Source organism: Chrysochloris asiatica, unplaced genomic scaffold (assembly GCF_000296735.1).
Source record: "Chrysochloris asiatica unplaced genomic scaffold, ChrAsi1.0 scaffold00054, whole genome shotgun sequence".
Classification (NCBI taxonomy): Eukaryota; Metazoa; Chordata; class Mammalia; order Afrosoricida; family Chrysochloridae; genus Chrysochloris; species Chrysochloris asiatica.
Window position 1 is genome coordinate 109,815 of NW_006408572.1, and position 22,281 is coordinate 132,095.

At 38.5% G+C, this 22,281-nt stretch overlaps 1 protein-coding gene and 1 pseudogene across 1 annotated transcript in view; one reads left to right on the forward strand and one right to left on the reverse strand.

Annotated features, from left to right (window-relative positions):
* The window catches only part of EFCAB5 (EF-hand calcium binding domain 5), a 140,261-nt gene that overhangs the window by 108,061 nt on the left and 9,919 nt on the right, over window positions 1-22,281 (forward strand). Inside the window, 4 exon segments of the mRNA XM_006863444.1 lie at window positions 1,534-1,637; window positions 5,286-5,539; window positions 6,673-6,965; window positions 12,273-12,369. Coding sequence (XP_006863506.1) covers window positions 1,534-1,637; window positions 5,286-5,539; window positions 6,673-6,965; window positions 12,273-12,369 — 748 coding nt within the window.
* LOC102830713 lies at window positions 2,700-3,343 on the reverse strand (annotated as a pseudogene).

Genomic DNA, 22,281 nt, shown 5'->3' on the forward strand with positions numbered 1-22,281 from the left:
GGTGGGGGGTGGGGGCAGACTTGGTTGATGATAGACTTGGTTGATGATGCATGGATGCATGGAGGGGATTGTAAACATGACAATGAAATGATATACTATAGGATGAATGTAAAACTAATGTTCTCCCATGTAAACGATCACATAATTCACAATAAAACATAATGAAAAAAAAAAAGCAAATTATCTTCAAAACTACCTATTCATACAGCCCTAAGAAGTCTGATTATCATGGTTTCCCTTTTAATCAAAGAATTATTTTTTAAAGGGAGTAAGTATAAAAAATTCTCCCAAATGAGTTTGGCTCTATAGAATCAACACTGAACTGAACTATAAACCATAGCAGTTCAAACCCACCAGCTGCTCCTCAGAAACCCTATACAGGGTTGCTAGGAGTCGGAAACAACTCGACAGCACTTAACAGCAACAACAACCGTTCAGTGTGGAGTCCTGGTGTGGCAGTGTAGGATAGCACTAGACTTCTAACTGCAATATCGGTGGTTCAAACCCACCAGCTGCTCCTCAGAAACCCTGTACAGGGTCACATGAGTCAGAACTGACCCAACAGCACTTAACAATAGCATCAACACAGTTTAACGTATTTTACAAAATATGTTACTATTACTTTCTTATGAATAAACTAGTCTCCACAAATAAAATGTTAGTCTAGAGTCATTAAAATATGTTCACAACCCACATACAGATTATGACATGCAGTTTGAAAAGCTCTTTGTGGTGAGGGATGTAAAGACGAGGTAGCAAGGAGAATAAAAAGGAACATTTAGTAAGGTAGGAGGAGAACCCAAAGAGTGGTATCCCAAAAGCCAGTGAAGAAGGTATATCAAGGGAGTGATTCAAGCACCCAATACTACAAACAAGGAGAATAAGATATGGCTGAGGATTGACCAATGAATTTTAGAATGAGAAAGTCACTGGTAACAAGAACATTTTTTGGTGAAGTGTTGAGAACAAAGGCCTCATTGTAGAATAGTTTTTATTGTGCTTACTTTCTTTGGGTTTTCTATATTTTCTAAATTTTCTCCAAATACTTTTTAAACATCGGAATGAGATGTTAGCATGTTACTTTATTACAGTTATAAAATATGATAGCACATTTAGAACAATTTTTTTTTTTAATTTCTTCTTGTAGAATATCTTATCTCTTAACGGTGCTAAATAAGGGAAATGTCAATGTACTCAAAGTAGATGTCTTCTAAACTTAAAAAAAAAAAAGTGTTTTCTACAATTTGGGGGAGAAAAAACAGAAGAGAAATAATTTGTTTTGGCTAAGATTTAAACCTTAGAAGCACAGTCAGAGTAATATTTTTAAAAATCAGATCTGTCTAGTATGTATAACACCAAGTAACAAGCTATGGAAAAAAATATACAAAGGCAGAAGCTAGGAACCTGTTTCCCAATGTGACCCAATCCTTACAGTTGGTCAAGTGCTCTTGACTTGTCTGCCCCTGAAAGTTTTAATGAGAATACCAGGTCAAATCAATCCTCTCTATAATGAAATCTTTCTCTTTTTTCAAGAATTCAGACTATGTTTTACGTAATATGATGGTTACAGGGGCCCTTGGTCTAACAGAAGTACACACCAATCCCCCTACTATCTTTAGGAAGACATGTATCTTCAGGTAAGAGACGTCTCTATTTTATTTGACTTCCAAAACACATCCCCTGATGTGATAGCAGATCTGAAAGACAAAGCTTCTACCTTGTATTAGTGCACAATGACTCTCATTCTGATTGGATTTTAAGGAAAAAAATTCCTGCAGGCTATCATCTGCCATAGGCATATGAACTCCTCTTCCCCAAAATCCTATTCAAAAGAGATTTCATCAGTATTTTTATATTAAAATTGTGTGTTTTATCTTCTGTGATTTTATTGCAAACATGGAAGTAAACAAAACCTGAAATTATTATGAGTAATACATTCATATCCCTTATTAGATTTCAAGTGTTAATGTTAGTCTATGAACCTGTACTTTATATATATATATATTCATAATCAAGAAGTACTGTAATATAATTCAAATGCATTGTCATATCATTCATTTAATCCTGAAGCAATTGTGCAATAAGCAAAATATTATAAAGAGAAAATAAGGATTAATTTCCTATAGGGGCCAACAGATAAGATCTGTGCAAGACAGCAATGAACCTTCACATACTGGAGTCTTGTTTGAAAGCCCGTCAAAAATTCAGATTATAGAAAATCACAAATGTCACCAACAAAAGGAATGTTAATTAGAATCAAAAACTTCCCATAGGGCTGCCTGCTCTGTAGGAATTTCAGAATTTTGCCAGCACAGTTTGGCTAAGCCAAATGTCACTGATGGATTCATTAGAGAATGAAAATGCCCCAGTAAGTGCTGTTTTAAAATTGTAAAACATTGGGAGGGGAAACACAAAATAAAACTATCTACATAGGGAATATATGTTCCCTAACAAAAATGGCTTAGCACTAAGAGAAAGCCTCTGCCCCCAAAAGAGACTTTCTACATAGAGTTAAGCATCATTCAGTGAGGTGTGACCTTTCTTCCTCAGGACACGTCTTTTCTTGCAAGGTGTTCAGAGGCAAAAGTTCTACTTGGATTCTAATGTGGGTTCTAATACACATCCCTGTGAGCTCGGTTTCCTAAAAACATACACCTGCTGGTTCTAGGTTCTCCATGACAATGACTGGACTCACTAGTTCACAGCCACCAGAACCACACATATATTATTAACATGATGAAAAATACAGCTACTGCTGCAAGTTTGGCATAGGTGGAACGCATGTTCAAGTACTTTGCATCCTGGCTGTATTTCTTGGAAAGACTGGACAAACTGTTAGCCTTTGAATCCCATGCTGAGAGCGCTTCTCCCCGTTGTAACACTTCTTCATTGTTGGTCACCATGATCCTCTGCACATCTTGCAATTCAGTGTTGATGGAGCCCAAGTTTCTCCGGGCATGACTGTCAATGTAGAGCTTTTTAGTTTTCTGAATATAGGTATCAAACTCAATAAAGGACTAGGGTCTCGACCCAGTGGGCACCTACTTCCCATGTTGCTCATCAAACTCTGAATGCAAATCTTCTAGGTAGGCAAAAGCCAACTTCTTAGGGAAGGCAGCTTCACACAAAACCAAGTAACACACCTCCTGCTCAAGAATGTAAAAGTCATGGCTCCTGCTTCCAAGGTACATCTGGTAGGGGACTGTTCATTCAACTTTCGAAAAAGTTGCTTAGCCTGACTCTGGTACTGCTGAAGGTCCCGGCCAGACTGTTCATCCTCCTGCATAGAGGCAGCTAGAGGAAGCCCGTACTCCACTTGGGTGATCATCGTTAGCAACACCATCTTCACAGATTACAGCGTCCCAGCGTAGGCCCGGACGGCCATGGGAGTTGTCCTCACTTGCTCCACTGCGTTAACAGTGGTAACTCTAGTTCACTACCCAAAGACTCAGCTGCTTGTGTATCTGCTTCCCTGTACTTTATATTTTAAAAAGTTAATGGGGGCAAAAGTGGAGAGGAAGCAGAGCATATTAACTGGGACCCTGCTCTAGAGTCCTTACAAAGACTTTCACCTGTGGAATTTAAGGGACACTACTCAACCGTAGACAGATGCAGAGCAGATTTAAACTGAGAACACACCTATTGCAAAACGGACTGACTGCTTCTTAGGAGATCAGTGTAGTCGAATAGGCAGTAACTCTATCTCAGACAATTAGGCTAATTAGACACTTAATTACATAAAGTTAATTAAATTTTAATTTAGCCTCACTACAAAATCTTCACACAGCTTCGAGCTTTTTTCTACATAATTATTTTTGGTGCTGGTCAACATTTTACAGGAATCTCTGTAATAACACCCAAATTCATTGAATTCCTGTGTGTAACTTAGAGCAGAAGCCTTTTGAGAGGAACTCTGTAAATCAACTGACTTTTTCATTATGCCTGAAATTTTTAGTTCTATGTATCATTACTAGACAGAAGTGATGGTTCAGCAGCAGGAAGGGGTGGGAATAGCATCAGAAGTATTATTATCATTATAAATTTATCTTTGTAAACTATCCATTCACATTATGAAGCTGTGCAAAGCACCAACATTTTTACAAATACCACAAAGGAATGGCATCTATCAATGTAAATGGGAAAAGAAAGAAAGAAGGAGCTGTGTCTATTTCTCATTAGAAAAGAAGTTGTTGTTGTAAAGTACCGTTGAGTCAGTTCCCACTCATAGAGACCCTGTATAGTGTTTCTGAGGAACAGCTGATGAGCTTGATCTGCAGTCCAGCACATTAACCCACAGCGCCACACCAGGACTCCAGAAAAGAGTAGCCTGCTACCATTCTATGAAAATCTCAGGCCCCTCACTATAGCAGATACTGTTGGTGCCCTGCCCAAATCCCCACTAGTCCTTTTGCTAGCTGTTGCAAGTACTTCTGCTAATGGTTCTCCATCGGAGCCCTTCATCAGGAAGTACTTAGGAGTTATATCCATAGCAAGCCCCCACATATACACATATACAGAACAACTTAGAGCTAATGACTAACCTCTGTTAGGATACGTAAGTCCTTCCTTGTGTTAAGATGGAACAGACTCTCTGGTACAATTTACCCTCCAGCGTTCCCTTGACTGAGGCTTGACTTCACCTGAGAACACATTCTTGCTTAGCTTAACCCCTTTACTATTTTGCATCCCTCAGTACCTTACAGAGCACCCCCTCAGTAAGTTGCTTGCACAAGAATCCCTGTCTCAGGCTCTGCTTCTAGGGAACCGGACTTAATATACCCATCAGTGCCCAGGCATTCAACTATATTTATTGAACAACAAGTAAATTTTAAATGAACATCTTTGGATAAGCATGTTGTTGCTGAATGCTGTTGAGTCAGTTGCAACTCATAGTGGCCCTGTTCAGAGTTTCTGAGGAGTCGCTGATGGATTTGAACAGCTGACCTTGTGATTAGAAGTTCAGTGCTTATCCTAGAGTGCCAAAGCAGGCCTTCTTCGATAACTGTGTATACAGTGAAGGCAATCAATCAGGGAATGAAGATGGTGCATGACTCAGGTGATGCTGCTGTAGATTGGGACGTTGGGGGAAGCTTCTCAAGGCAGGTGACACTGGAGCAGAGATGGAGTGAACTGAGGTAGAGAACCATGTGAAGTCAAGGAGCGAAGGCAGATCAAACAGCACAAAGGGCTGGTGTGGTTGGAGGGTAGTAGGCACAAGATGTATTAGGGTGAAATGTGTAAACAGCCTGTTTTATGTTCTTATTCTTATTTGGTTTTGGTTTCAGAGATTTCCTCTTTAAGTGTACAGACAGTTCAGAAGTTGTTTTGGCCTCTGCCTTTGGAGAAACCCACATAGTAATTCCACTTCGCGAAAGAACAGGAGAGGCTCTGGGAGTCATAGATTTTAACATTGGCCGGAGTAGAATGTTATTGTATCGAGAATATAAAGATCTACAGAAAATGATGAAGGTGGTCCAAGCTGCCTGCTATGAAATACTGGGCGAATTCTCTGGAGAGATAAAGAAAAAACATGTCTTCGGTATTATGACTATGGCAATGGTCTGGATTCATGGGTTTAATGGGTTTGGGGAATATCACAGACAGTGCAATGCATTTTCTAAAATGAACTGTAATATGCAGATCTTTCCGTGTGAAAAGACTTCCCTCATACAGTGTTGGACTTGATGAGTATAGTCTATAAATTAGAGCAAAAGGTACAGAAACACATTCTCTTGTATAGAACCATACAGTTTTAGAACTAGAAGGACTCTTAAAGAAATTACAGAATTAGAATATATTAAATGCTCCATTATGTGTCAAGCACTTTAAATACATTATTTGACTTAATTCCTACCACAGTCCTATGAGACAAAAGGTGATAAGACTATAAAAGTGAAACTTGGAGAAGATAAACATGTTCCAAACCATAATTACTTAAGGAGTGAAGACTGAATTTGGGTGACTCCAAAATGTTGTCCACCATGTTACACAGCATTAACTAGTCAAGCATCTAATTTTACAGATAGTGCATAACAGTAAAGTGGATTATCTAAATTCATGGCACAGCCAAGAATGGAACCCAGTTCTTTTCTAGATTACTCTTAGCACAAAACCAGATAAAGGATTGGGCAGGAGAGAAAAAGACCTGGAAATCTTTGGCTACCTATAATGTAGTGAACAGAATTACAAGAGTAACAGTTTGTGGGATTAAACTAAAAGGCTTCAATTTAATCTGTAGGCTGAGAGGAGAAATTTTATGAAGAAATAAGAAGGAAGGAAAAACTGTATGTCTCTTGAACATCCACTATATATATTAGATCAGAAACAAAGCACTTTTACAATACCATGTCATTGAATTCTCATGATTTACTAGAGATCAGTTCCATTGTTACAGAAGATGAAACAGCAGTTCAGAGAGACAACAGAACTCTTAAGAGAGACAATGAGGATTCAAACTGAGGTCTAACTCCAAAACCCAAGTTTTCCCCTTTCCACAAAACTTCGTGCAAGCTTCAGTAAGTGTGAAGAAATAGCAAGAGAAACTAAGATTGTTTAAAGCCATAGGCTCTGGTCTACGTGGGATGAGGGGAGTGAAGGGAAAGAGTTTACTAAAATATGCTCAGTAATGTTTGTGACTGAACAACAATGTAAGACGTCATTCTGTTATTCCAGAGATTGAAAATGCAGGGGAAGTCCAGCGGGCAGGGATTATCTTCTTCCGAATCATGCTGCAGGAACTGCAGGAAAGCATCCAACTGCTTGACTCCATGGACATTGTGTCACTGTTGACTTATGATCATAAACTTCTAACAGAATCAAAATATTTTCAAGATTCATCTGATCATATCCAGGACATTGAAGCCAACACAAGCCTAGTGCATGACATCCTGATGGGGATTATTTTGTTCTTTCATCCAGAGTTGGAATTCTCAAGTGACTTCGAGGATTGGGATGCCTGTAAACTGGTAAATTTTTTGTTTAGGTGCTTTTTTAAAAAAAGATTTCATGGACCTTATTTTTCAGAGGAGTTTAGTTGTTCTTATTAGGTGCCATTGAATCAGTTCCAACCCATAGTGACCTTATGTACAATAGGACGGAACACTGCCTGGTCCTACATCATCCCCACAATTGTTACGTTTGAGCCCATTGTTGCAGGCACTATGTCAATCCATCTCATTAAGGATCTGCCTCTTTTTCACTAATACTCTACTGAGCATGATGTTCTTCCTTGGTATTGAGCCCTTCTGACTACATGTCCACAGTATGTGAGATGAAGTCTCACCCTCCTCTCTTGTAAGGAGCATTCTGACTGTGCTTCTTCCAAGACAGATTTGTTTGTGTCCATGGTAATTTCAATATTGTTCACCAACACCATAATTCTTCTCTGATTTTCCTTATTCATTGCCCAGCTTTCACATGCATATGAGGTCATTGAAAATGCCATGGCTTGGATCAGTTGTGCCTTAGTTTTCAAAGTGACATCTTTGTTCCGTAATACTTTAATACTTGAAAGAAGTTTTGTGCAGCAGATTTGCCCAATGTAGTAAATCCTTTGATTTCTTGTTTACTGCTTTCATGAGTGTTTATTGTGGATTCAAGTAAAATGATCTTTGAAAAGTCAGTGTCTTCTCCATTTATCATGATGTTGTTTATTAGTCCAGTTGTGAGGACATTTGTTTTCTTTATGTTGAGGTGTAATCCATACTGAAAACATAGCAATGATTATTTTGAATTGGACAATCATATGGTTTACTATGCCAGGAATGACAAATTGAAGACAAATTGCATTCCACTTATCAAAAAAAAAAAAAAGCATTTCAAGATCTGTCTTGCAGTACAACGCTACCTGTGATAGGATAATATCCACAAGACTACAAGTTATTGTTGTTGTTAAGTGCCATCAAATCAGTTCCAACTCATAGCAACCATGGATAGGATTTCCAAGAAGCAGCTAGTGGATTTGAACTGCCCATCTTGTGGTTTGCAGTCCAGTGCTGATCCTACAGCACCCCACAGGAAGTCCTAGACCAGTTAGTACCATTGTCATTCAAATTTACACACCAACCACTAAAGCCAATGATGATTAAATTGGAGAATTCTACCAACGTCTTCAGTTTGGCATTGATCAAATATTCAATCAAACTTGCAGAATGTGCCCTTTGGTGGTGTAAATTATTATATATGCCTGAGTGTTTGGGGGGAAAAAAAAGAGCTAAAGTATATAGAGAAATACTATTAACTGATGGTACAAGGAGGGGATTATAATCATTGTAATGAAACAAGCTGTATGATTTGTTGAATGTAAAACTGATGATCTGCCCTGGAAACTTTCACTCAATCCACAATAAAAATCTTTTTAAAAAATTAAATCAAGATGCGTTGATAATTACTGGTGATTGGAAAGCAAAACTTGAAAGCAAAGAGGAAGGACAAGCAGTTGGAAAATATAGCCTTGGTGATAAAAGTTATGCTGGAGAACACATGATAGAATTTTGGAAGACCAACAACTTATTCATTGCAAATACTTTTTTTTTTTCAACAACATAAACAGTGACTATATATATGGACCTCACCAGAGAATTTACAGAAATCAAATTGACTACAACTATGGGGAGAGACGATAGAGAAGCTCAACATCACCAGCCAAAACAAGATCAGGGGATGATTATGAAACAGATCAATTACTCATATGCAAGTTCAGGCTGAAGCTGAAGAAAAGTAAAACCACTAAAGCCAAATTAAGTCCACTAGAGCCAAAATATGCCCTTGAATATATCTCACCTGAATTTAGAGCTCATGTTAAGAATAGATTTGATGCATTAAATACAAAATCCAGAAAAGTGTGGATGACATCAAGAACATCATACAAGAAGAAACCAAAAGGTCATTAAAAAGATAGGGGGGGAAAAGGACCAAAATGGGTATCAGAAAAGACTCTGAAACGTGCTCTCCAGTATAGAGATGCTAAAGCAACCAGAATAAGTAAGAAAGCTGAACAGAAAATTCCAAAGGGCATCTCAAAAAGACAAAGTCTAGTATTATAATGAAATGTACAAAGACCTGAAGTTAGAAAATCAAAAAGGAAGAAACACACTCAGCATTTCTCAAGATGAAAGAACTGAAGAAAAAAAAATCTAGCCTCAGGTTGCAATATTGAAGAATCTATGGGCAAAATTCAAGCCATGGTATTTTCAATAACCTCATAAGCATGCAAAAGTTGGACAGTGAATAAGGAAGACTGTAGAAGAATTGATGCATTTGAGTTATGATGTTGGAGGAGAATACGGAAAGTACCATGGGCTGCCAAAAGAACAAATAGATCTGAGTTAGATAAAGTATAGCCAGAGTGCTCCTTGGAAACTGGGATGTCCAGACTTTGTCTCTTATACTTTAGACTTATTGTAAGGAGGAACCAGTCACTGAAGAAGTATATCATGTTTAGTAAGGTGAAGGGTCATAGAAAAAGAGGAAGACCTCCAGTGAGATGGATCGGCAAAGCCGCAGCATCAATGGGCTCAAGCAAGAAAACAAATGTGAGGTTGGCCAAGAACTAGGCAGTGTTTCATTCTGTTATGCATAGGGTTGCTGTGAGTTGGTCCGTCTTGATGGCACCTAAAAACAACAACAACAACATGGACAAAATATTGACTGATGCAGGAAGCATCATAAGAAAATGAAAGGAATACATATAGTCAATGTACAAAAAAAAAAAGCCAATGTTCAACATTCAAAAGGTAGCAAATGATCAGGAATCAATAACATTGAAGAAGTCCAGGCTGCACTGAAGGCACTGGTGAATAACATATCTCCAGGAACTGATCGAATACCAATTGAAATGTTTCAACACACTAATGCAGTGCTGGAGGCACTCACTTGTCTATAAGAAATTTGGAAGACAGCTACCTGGACGACCACTTGGAAGAGATCCTTACTTGTGCCCATTCCAAAGAAGGGTGACCCAACAGAATGCAGAAATCATCAAATACTGTCATTAATATCACACAAAAGTAAAAATTTGCTGAAGATAATTCAAAAACAATTACAGCAGTACATCAACAAGGAGATGCCAGAAATTCATTGCATTCAGAAGAGGACATGGAATGAGGGATATCTTCGCAGATGTCAGATGGATCTTGGCTGAAACCAGAGAAAACCAGAAAGATGTTTATTTGTGCTTTATTGACTATGCAGAGACATTCCTCTGTGTGGATCATGACAAACTATGGGTAACATTGCAAGGAATGGATATTCTAGAACACTTAATTGTGTTCATGAGGAACCTGTACAGTTATTTAAATAAAATAGGTTATAGTGAATGATTTTAAATCAGAAAAGGTGTTCATCAGGGTTATATCCTTTAACCATATTTATTTAATCTGTATGATGAGTAACTAATTAGAGAAATTGAATTATATAAAGAAAAACATGGCATCAGGATTGGAAGAAGAGTCATTAACAGCCTACAATATGCAGTCAAGATATTATCCAATAGTACCACACCAGGACTCCCTAAGATGGCAATCTTTATGTATTCCATTTCATTTTTTACTTTTAAATGAATATATATTTTTTGTTGAGAATGTGTACATCAAGTAGCTTTGCTTTGTTTGTTTGTGAAATGTAAGATATAAATGGGGAACCACAGGGAGAAAGCAGGAAAAGGATTGCTGCAGGGATGGGATTGTAATGATTGACATGAAACAAAGTGTCTAATTTGTTGATTGTAAAGTTGATGATCTTGTCTTTAAATCTTCATTCAATTCACAATAAAAAGCAAAACAAAACAAAAAAACGAGAGAGGCAGACAGTAGCAGGATGGATGGAGACAGCCTACATGCCCATCAACAGAAGAATGGTTACACAATGGAATACTCTGCAACACTGAAGAATAATGATGAATTTGCAAAACATCTTACAACATGGATAAACATTATACTGAGTGAAATTAGTCAATCACAAAAGGACAACTATTGTATGAGACCACTGTTGTAAAAAGTTAAGAAAAGGTTTTCTTGATAAAAGAATCATTCTATGATGGTTAGCAGAGGTGGAATGAGGGAAAATGATTCATGGGCTAGAGAGTACACACATGTTAACATGGGTGATGGGACAGGTAGTATACAAGAGGGAGGTTGGCAAAGGGAAAATGAAGGTAATAGGAGACATAGGGAGGAATGTTACTAACTGTTGGTACATGGAGGGGATTGCAATCATTGTAATGAAGCAAAGTATATGATTTGTTGAACGTAAAACTGATGATCTGCTCTGTAAACCTCCACTCAATTAACAAAAAGTTTAAAACAAAATACAATAGATTCAAGCTGAACTACAGTAGTGAGGATGGTGCAGGACCATCCAGTGATTTGTCTTCTTGTGCACTTTGTTCTCTTGTGTCACAAACAGTTGGAACTGACTTGAAGGCACTTAACAACAACAAATGGTTTTTTAACAAATACATATTGTAGTGGATCCACCATTACAGCATCATGCAGGATGGCTTCACTGTCCCTAAATGCCATGTGCTCCACCTATTCCTTCTTCACCCCACTTTCTCCAAACTCCTCAACCACTGATCTTTTTACTTTCTGTATAGTCTTGCCTTTCCCAGAATGTCATATAGTTGAAGTCATACAGTATTCATAAAGTAGCTTTTTCAGACTGGTTTATTTCAATTAACAATATATAGTTAAGGTTCTTCCATGTCATTTTGTAGTTTGATAGCTCATTTCTTTCTATCACTTAAAAATATTTCACTGTATGGATATACCACAGTTTGTCTATTAACATATTTAAGGGCATCTTGATAGCTTTCATTTACTGACAACTATGAAATAAAGCTGCTATAAGTATTTGTGTACAGGTTTTGTATAGACACAAGTTTTCAATTCATTTGGTAAATACCTAAGAGCACAATTTAAGTACTCTTTTATTGAAGACTAACCTATACAACTTTAAGTGTACCAGACACAACTGCACAAAACCCTAAGTGTAAAGTACAATAATTTTCACACAATGAATAAATCCATCTAATCAGGACACATATCAAGGAATAGAACATTAACAACATCCCTAAAGCCCTCCTTTGTGCCCTCTCCCATGCCAACCCCCAAACACACACACCAAAGATGATCACAGTCCTGATTTCTAACAACATAGATTGGCTTTACCTGTTTTAAAAGCTCTATAAATAGAATTATGAAAATGGATTGATAGGGCACTGTATTTTCCCTTGCTAGTGGCCCCATAACTTTTCTGTTGTTCTTTATTCACAGTATATTAACAGAGGCTTAATAGAGGATATTTGTACCTTTGATCCAACTTCTAGCAGCGTGCAAGTTAATTTAAAGCTCATTGATGGATATATCAGAGGTAAATTTCTACTTAATTATGATCGAAATCTATACCAATAGCAAAAAAATACAGTTGTAGTTTAGAGGTTTCTACTGAAATAAAGCAAGTGACTCTAAATTTTTTAATTTTAAGAAAACAATTATTATAAATTTCCTAAAAAGAGGGGCACTGTCCAAATTACTGCATTCCTCAAAGCCAATGTCTATGCTATACATGTGAGAATTCAAAAGTACATCTATCTCCCACTTATTGGCTCAATATATCATTCATTAAAAAGGTAAATACAGGTTTCAGTGAGGATAGGGAGCAAGTAGATTAAGCAAGATTAATAACAAAAGAAAATAATGTATTGTGAGTCTACACAGTCTACTAATGTAGACTTTTTGGCAGAGGAGATTCTGCAGTGCTATTTCCAAGCTGGAGAGACTATTCATGTGGCCACAGAGAATAGCCCACATATAAGTGTAAATATATGTATACAAGCACACATTTCTCCACTGGTGTGTATTCTTCCACTACAAACTTCAGGCTGTGTATGTAAGTGGTCCAGTAAGGAATAAATTTAAAGTTTGTTTCATTTATGTTGTTTATGAAAACTAATCATTAATTGGGAAAGTGTGTAGAGCAGTTCCTTTAACTTCTCCCCCTAGTCTCAACTATCTCTGGAAACTGATCCATGTCAGAAGGGGTGAGGACCAGAAACTCCTTGGACAGAAGGAAGGAAAAGGCAACACAGAGATTTAATTCAGATAAAGCACTTAGAATGGTGCTAGGCATGTTCCACCACTCATCTGTCAGTTTGTCATACTGTGGTGGCTTGTGAGTTGCTGTGAGTCTGGAAGCTATGCCACCGGTATTTTAAATACCAGCAGGGTCACCATGGTGGACAGGTTTCCAATGAGCTTCTAGACAAAGACAGACTAGGAAGAAGGAGTGAGGAACTACTTCTGAATATTTAGTCACTGAAAACCTTATGAATAGCAGAGAAATATTGTCAGATACAGTACTGGAAAATGAACCCCTCAGGTTGAAAGACACTCAAAATACTATTAGGAAAGAGCTGCCTCCTCAAAGTAGAATTTGCCATGATAACACAAATGAAGTTTCCAGAACCTTCATTTGCCGGTGGGTCACAACTCAAACTGAGGAGAAGCAGATGCAAACATCCATCAATAATCAGAACATGGAATGTACAAAGTATGAATATAGGAAAATTTGAAGCTGTGAAAAACGAATGGAACACATAACGATCAGTATCCTAGATGTGAACTGAAATGGACTGTTATTGGCCATTTTGAATTTGACAATCAGATGGCTTACGATGCCGGGAACAAAAATTTCAAGAGTAATGGCATCACATTTATTATCAAAAAGAGCATTTCAAGATCTATCTTGAAGTACAATGCTGTCTGTAGTAGGATAATATCCATAGACTATAAGGAAAATTAGTTAATATTATCATTCCAATTTACACACCAACAACTGAAGCCAGTTATGATGAAATTGAAAAATTCTACCAAGTTCTTCAGTCTGAAAGTGATCAAACACTCAATCAAGATGTATTGATAATTACTGGTGATTGGAATGCAAAGTTTGGAAACAAAGAAGAAGGATCAGTAGTTGGAGAATATGGCCATGGTGATAAAAATGATGCTGGAGGTTATGTAATAGAATTTTGCAAGACCAGTGACTTATTCATTGCAAATGCAAATACCTTATTTAAATAACATAAAAGACAATTATACACATGGACCTCACCAGATGGAATACACAGAAATCAAATTGACTGCTTCTGTAGAAAGAGATGGTGAAGAAGCTCAATCTTGTCAGCTACAAGGCCAGTGAAACAGACCATCAATTGTTCATATGCAAATTCAGGCGGAAGCTGAAGAAAACTAAAAGAAGCCCATAAGAGCCAAGATAAGGCCTCGAGGAGCTCTGGTAGCGTAATGGTTACGAATCGGGCTGTGAACCTTAAGGTTATTGGTTCGAAACTACCAGCCACTCCGTGGGAGAAAGATAAGGCTATCTACTCCCGTAAAGATTTACACCCTCGGAAACCCTGTACAGAGTTGCTATGGGTCGGAACCGACTCGACGGCACTTAACAACAACAACAACATATCCCACCTGAATTTAGAGATGTAATGCATTAGACACGAATGACCAAACAGAAGAGCTGTGGGATGACATTAAGAACATCATACAATAAGAAAGCAAAAGGTCATTAAAAAGACAGGAAAGAAAGAAAAGACCAAAATGGATGTTAAAAGAGACTGAAATTTGCTCTCCAGCATAGAGATGCTAAAGTGAATAGAAAAAAATGAGAAAGTAAAAGAGCTGAAATTTTCAAAAGGCAGCTTGAGAAGACAAAGTCAAATATTATAATGACGTGTGCAAAGACCTGGAATTAGAAAACCAAAGGAGAAGAACATGCTCAGCATTTCTCAAGCTGAAAGAATACAGAAAATCTTCAAGTCTTGGATTGCAATATTGAAGTATTCCATGGACAAAATATTGAACGATGTAGAAAGCATCCAAAAATAAAAGATGGAAGGTATACACAGAGTAACTATACCAAAAAGTAATGGTCTATGTTCAACCATTTCAAGAGGTAGCATATAATAAAAAACTGGTGATACTGAAGGAATAAATCCAAGCTGTACTGAAGGTATTGGCAAAAAACAAGGCTCCAGGAATTGATGGAATACAAATTGAAATCTTTCAACAAGGTTTCGCAGTACTGGAGGTGCTCACTCACCTATGCCAAAAATAGACAGCTACCTGGCCAACCAATTGAAAGAGATCAATATCTGTGCCCATTTCAAATAGAGGTGGCCCAGTGGAATGTGGTAATCATTGATTAATATCATTAATAACACATGCAAGTAAAATTTTGCTGAAGATAATTTAAAAACATTGATAGAGAACTGCCAGAAACTCAAGCCAGATTCCAAAGAGAACATGAAACTAGGGATATCACTGTTGATGTCAGGTGGATCAGGGTTGAAAGCAGAGAATAATACCAGAAAGACGTTTACTTGTACTTTATTGACTATGAGCAGGCTTTCAGTGGATAACATTGCAAAGAATGTGCATTCCACAACTCATAATCGTGCTCATGAGGAACTTGTACTTAGACCAAGAGGCAGACATTCAAACAGAACCAAGGAATACAGAATGATTTAAAATCAGGAAAAGTGTGCACCAGGGCTGTATTCTTTCACCATACTTTTTCAATATGTATGCTAAGCAAATTATCTGAGAAGCTCGATTTTTTTTAAGAAGAATGTGACATCAGAATTGGAGGAAGACTATTAACAACTTGCGATATACAGATGATACAACCTTCTTGCTGAAAGCAAAGAGGATTTAAATACTTACTGATGAAGATCAAAGGTCATAGCCTTCAGTACAGATTGCACCACAAAGTAAAGAAAACAAAAATTCTCATAAGAGGACCAATAAATAACATCATGATAAATGGAGAAATGATTAAAGTTGTCAAAGACTTCACTTTGCTTAGCTCCACAATCAACATTCATGGAAGTGGCAGTCAAGAAATAAAATAACATATTGCACTAGGCAAATCTGCTGCACAAGACCTCTTTAAAGTGTTCAGGAGCAAATATTATCAGTTTGAGGACTAAGGTGCACCTGATCTAAGCCTTGGTATTTTCAGATGCTTAATATTCAAGTGAAAGTTGCACAATTAATATGGAAGACTGTAGAAGAACTGATGCATTTAAGTTATTGTGTTGAAGAAGAATAGTGAAAGTGCCATGGACTGCCAGAAGAACAAACAAATCGGTGCTGAAACAAGTACAGACAGAATGTTCCTTAGAAGCAAAGATGGCCAGACTTCTTCTCTCACACTTCAGACATTTGTCAGGAGGAACCATTCCCCAGAGAAGGATATTTTGCTTGGTAAAGTAGAGGGTCAACAGAAAAAGAAGAAGACCCTCAACGAGATGGATTGGCACAGTGGCAGCTTCAATGGTTTCAAGCATAACAATTGTGAGGATGGCTCAGGACCGAGCAGTGAGCAGTGTTTCATTCTGTTGTGCAGAAGGTCACTATGTGTTGGAAACAACTCTATGGCACCTAACAATAACAATGTCAGGAGTCCTGGTACAGCGCTATAGTATAAGCACTGGACTGCTAACCACAAGGTCAGTAGTTCTAACTCACCAGCTTCTCCTCAGAAATCCTATGTAGGGTAGCTAAGAGTCGGAACCGACTCAAAGGCACTTAACAACAATGTGGTTAAGCATTAGACTGCTAACCAAAAGGTGGGTGACTTAAACTCACCAGCTGCTCACCAGGGAAAAGATGAGGCAGTCAGCTACTTTAAAGATTTACAGCCTTCCTCGGGAATCCTACGGTGTTGTTCTATCCTGTCCTATGTTGTTGTTGTTGTTAAGTGCCGTCGAGTCGGTTCCGACCCATAGCGACCCTGTACAGGGTTTCCGAGGGTGTAAATCTTTACGGGAGTAGAAAGCCTGATCTTTCTCCCGCGAAGCAGCTGGTAGTTTCGAACCGCTGACCTTAAGATTTGCAGCCCGATTCATAACCACTACGCTACCAGAGCTCCTTATCCTGTCCTATAGGTTTGCTATGTATCTGAATCAACTCAATGGCTGAAAGTTTGTGGGCTTTAATTGGTGACCAGTCTGTCTAATCCATATTCTTCCAGTAACTCCTTGGCCCAGAGCCAGATCCTGCTGCCAGGATCCCTTGTGTCCTCTGAGATTGATGCTCCCCTTCTTGAACTGGAACTCAGGAACCCACCAGTGTCCAATGCTACTGCTCTTTCAGATTGGAGTTGGCAGGGAGGGGCCTCAATTCCTATGTACAGGAATTGGCTCTCAGCCCTTAATAAACCCTCTCCTAGCCACTGGAGGGAGTCCTGGTGTGGCGCTGTGGGTTAATGCACGAGATTGCAAAGTCATTTGAACTGCAATGTTGGTGGTTCAAGTTGACCAGCTGCTCCTCGGAAACCCTATTGTTGTTGTTGTTAGGTGCCTTCCAACCTGAGGGGCTCATTTTCTGGCACCATATCTGGCAGTATTTCTCTGCTGTTCATAAGGTTTTCAGTGACTAAATGTTCGGAAGTAGTTCCTCACTCCTTCTCCTAGTCTGTCTTCATCTGAAACCTCTCCACCATGGGTGACCCTGCTGGTATTTAAAATACCAATGGCATAGCTTTCAGAATCACAGCAATTCACAAGTCACCACAAGTCACCACTGACAGACAAGTGGTGGTGGAAACCCTATAGAGGGTCCCTATAGAGGGTCCCTATAGGTCAGAACCGACTCAATGGCACATAACGGACACTGGAGAGGCCAGAGGCATTTTCTGTGGCATTGTACCAAGACTTCAGTGGACTCTCTTCGAGCTCTACCGCGAATTTGCCTATCAGAACTACTCCGTAAGGTCAAGTACAGCTCCTTTGTTTCAGCACACACAAATTTCTATTTCTCTGCTTGGCCCCACTTTGAACTGTTCTCAGTACTACTGCCTTGACCGCCAACGTTTGCCACCACTTTATTTTCCAACAGTGCCATCAAGTGGTAGGAATTCCAGCTACAGTTAACAGAGCCCATGCAGAAGAAACCAATAGTGTTATCAAATCTCTGTAGCAATCAAGAAAATTCGTTGGCCGTCCAACAACTTTCAGCTGTGATTGTATTTGGAAATTCTAAGATCCTTGTTTAGAGTGAGGTGAGGGGAACTCTTTAGGGCACTTTTCAGTTTGTGCCAGAAGTAGACCGGTCCTCTGGCAGGACACTATGCGGCTCAAAGTTTACCAGCCTTAAGTAAGGTTCATAGTATTCAACAACCCCACCCCGTGTGAAATACCACCAACAGTATCTGTGGTTCTGCCCAGGATAGAGAGGAAATTCTAGACTAGGTATCCACCAAGCCTTACAAACTGATGATTTTGGCAAGATAGAATTATGGTTGGTGATGTGGCTACACTTTCTTATGGCTTCTGCTGCCAACTCTCACCCCAATTCATCATAGTACAGTTGTAGAAAGGGGTGTTTTATCTTCTGGTAGAACTACAGGCAGCTATGTTCTGTCTTTAGACTGAAGGAGTCATCTATGCAAAAGTAGTAGGCTGCTTTGTTCAGCAGGACTGGGTTCCCAAGGTTGTGTCATTACATGAGTGTTACTAGTGACAGACTTCCCTGTGAGAGACCCAGAGATGTCAGTAACCACTTCCAGACACTGTGCACCTTCTTGGACTTAGCGGTCTTAGATAGTGGTCTCTTTGGGGACATATGGCTCTTCTAGAAAAGGAGCTGCCTTCCCAGCTAAAACTGGATTTACGGGGAGCCCAGAGTGGGCCATTTATGAGTTCTTCAAAGATTTCAGGCTCTAGAAGAGGAAACATCAGTTCAGATTTAAAACAGACTCCCTTTGTCCTACAAGAACCTCTTAAAGAACCCTTTTTAAAGTTAGGATATTAGACAAGTACTCACACTGTACTGGTGGAAGAGTGTAACAGGCCATTTGGGGGTTTGGTAAAGACCTGGGGTCTGATGCTTGACCCATTTCACATGCACACAGACCCTTTTCATTTTCAGTTCCAAGTTATTCAGCAGAGAATAAAGAAACCTCAAACGCCAACTTTCTTTCTGTTCCTTATCACTGATTTTTCATTTCTAATTTAATAATAAAGCCATTGTTTAAAAATCAGGGTACCAGGACTATTTCTGCTTAAAATGCTTCTCTTCCTGGAATCTCTTCCTCGGTCTGCTATATCTAACCCTTTCTGAATACGTCTTTTTAATATCCATTCTGTACTTAAAATGTGTGTGACCTTGGACAAGTTATCAGCTTTTTGAGACTCAGTTTTATTGTCTATAAAATACGGATAACAATAGTACCTACATTATAGGGCTGCTGTAAAAATTAATGTAATGTATGCAGGTAGGTGGTAGAAAGATGAGGCTTTCTGCTTCTGTGAAGATTTCTGTATTGGAAACCCTATCCAGAGTCACTATGAATCAGAACTGACTCGAAGGCACTTAACAACAACAATGCCTATATGACCCATGTGTGTCAGTTTGTTGTACTGTGTTGGCTTGCATGTTGATATGATGCTGAAAGTTATGCCACTGGTGTTTCAAATGTCAGAAGAGTCATTCATGGTGGAAAGGTTTCAACAGCATTTTCAGACCAAGAACAGACTAGGAAGAAGGAATAGGTGGTCCACTTTTGAGGGAATAATCTCTGCAAACCTTATGAATAGCAGTGAAATATTATCTGATATAGTGCCAGAAGATGAGCACCTCAGGTTGGAAGGCACTCAAATCCTACTGAGAAGAGCTGCTTTCTCAAAGTAGTAGACCTTAATGGAGCAAAGTTTTGGAAACCTTAATTTGCTGATGAGGCACAACATAAATAAGAAGAAACAGCCGCAACATCCATTGATAATTGGAATATGGAATGTATGAAGTATGAATCTAGGAAAATTGGGAATCATCAATTATGAAATTGAATGCATAAAGATCGTTATCTTAGTGCGCCCTGGTGTGGTGCTGTAGGATAAGAACTTGATGGCTAATCACAAGATTGGCTGCTCAAACCCACAAGCTGCTCCTTGGGAACACTATACAGAGCCACTACAAGTTGGAACAGACTCGATGGCACTTAACAATAATGAGCTGAAATGAACAAGTTTGGTCATTTTGAATTAGACAATCATATTGTTTACTAAACCAGGAATGACAAACAGAAGAACGGTGTTGCATTATCATAAAAAAAAATTTTTTTTTAATTTCAAGATCTTACCTTATCACTACTGTCTGTGATAGGATAATATCTATATTCCTACAAGGAAGACAAGTTAATATAACTATTATTCAAATTTACCCCCACCCACCAAAGCTAATGATGAGGAAACTAAAGAATTCTAGCAACTTCTTCAGTCTAAAATTGGTCAAACATGCTATCAAGATGCATTGATAATTACTGGTGACTAGAATGCAAAAGTTGGAAACAAATAGGAAGCAGCAGTTGGAAAACATGGCTTCAGTGATAGAAATGACACATGTAGAATTTTGCCAGACCAATGATTTATTTGTTACAAATACCTGTTTTCAATAACATAAACAACTATACACGTGGACCTCAAAAAGTTGACTATATTTGTGGGAAGACACGATGGAGAAGCTCAATATCAACACCCAAAACAAAGCCAGAGGCCAAATGTATAACAGACCACCAGTTGCTCACATGCAAGTTCAGGCTGAAGCTGAAAAAAGTTAAAACAAGCCACAGAGCCAAAATATGATCTGAAGTATATTCCACCTGAATTTAGAGACCCTCTCAAGGACAGATTTCATGCATTAGACACAAATGACTGAAGACCTAGAGAGTTGTGGAATGATATCAAGAATATCACACATGAAGAAAACAGAAGGTCATTAAAAAGACAGGAGAGAAAGACCAAAACGGATGTCAGAAGAGTCTCTGAAATTTGTGCTTGAGCTTAGAGAAGCTAAAACAACTGCAAGAAAAGAGGGAATAAAAGAACTGAACAGAACATTTCAAAGGGCAACTTGAGAAGAAAAAGTCAAATATTATAATGAAATGTGCAAAGACCTGGAGTTAGAAAACCAAAAGGGAAGAACACGCTCAGCATTTCTCAAGCTGAAGGAACTGAAGAAAAACTTCAAGCTTGATTCAGAAGAGTATGTAGAATGAGGGATATAATTGCTAATGTCAGATGGATCTTGAATAAAAATAGAGAATACCAGAAAGATGTTTACTTGTGCTTTATTGACTATGCAAAGGCATTAGAGTATGTGAATCATAACAAACTATGGATAACATTTTGAAGTGTGGCTACTCCAGAACACTTAATTGTACTCTTGAGGATCCTGTACACAAACCAAGAGGCAGTCATTCCAATAGAACAAGCAGACACTGAATAGTTTAAAATCAAGACAGGTGTTTGCCAGGGTTTTATTATTTCACCAGCCTTATTCAATCTGTATGCTGAGCAAATAATCCAAGAAACTGGACTATATCTGAAGAAGAACCTGACATCAAGATCAGAGTGAGGCTCACTAACAATCTGTGGTATGCAGATGACACAACATTTCTTGCTGAAATTGAAGAGGATTTGAAGCACTTGCTCATGATGATAAAGAGTACAGCCTTCAGTATGGATTACAACTCAATGTAAAGAAAACAAAAATATCCTAACAACTGGACCAATAAATGTATGCCATTCAAACCCACCCTCCACTCTGTGGGAGAAAATGAAGCTGTCTACTGTCTGCTCCAGGAGAAATCTACAGTCCCAGTAACCTTAGGGAGCAGTTCTACCTTGCCCTATAAAGTTGCTATTAGTCAAAATTGACTCAAGGGCAGTGGATATAGTTTTTGGTTTCTCAGCAAATTTGATTGCTCATTCCTTTCTGATATGCTTTCTTATTTGACTTCCAGGATACCACTTCTTTTGATTTTCCTTCTACCTCAATTTTCTCAGACTCCCCTTTTCCCAGACAACATTGTTAAGGGTCAGTTCTTTGTCCACTCCTTTTCATCATCTATATGCATTTCCTTGATAAATACGTCTAAACCCAAACCAAACCCACTAGGATCAAGTTTATGATTCTGACTCTTAGTGACCCTTTAGGACAGAGTAGAACTGCTCCTTAGGGGTTTCCAGGACTCTAAATCTTTCCATGAATAGGCAGCCTCATCCATCTCCCACAGAGCAGCTGGTAGGTTTGAACTGCTGACCTTGTTAGCAGCCCAACAACTAACCCCCTGCAACACCAAGGCTTCTTGCAATTCCATCCAGAGATTGCATATCTCTATTTACCAACGAATTCTGAATGTTTATCTCTGGTCTAGACCTCTCTCCAAAATTCTAGATTTACGTATTTAACTAGCTATTGGGAGCAC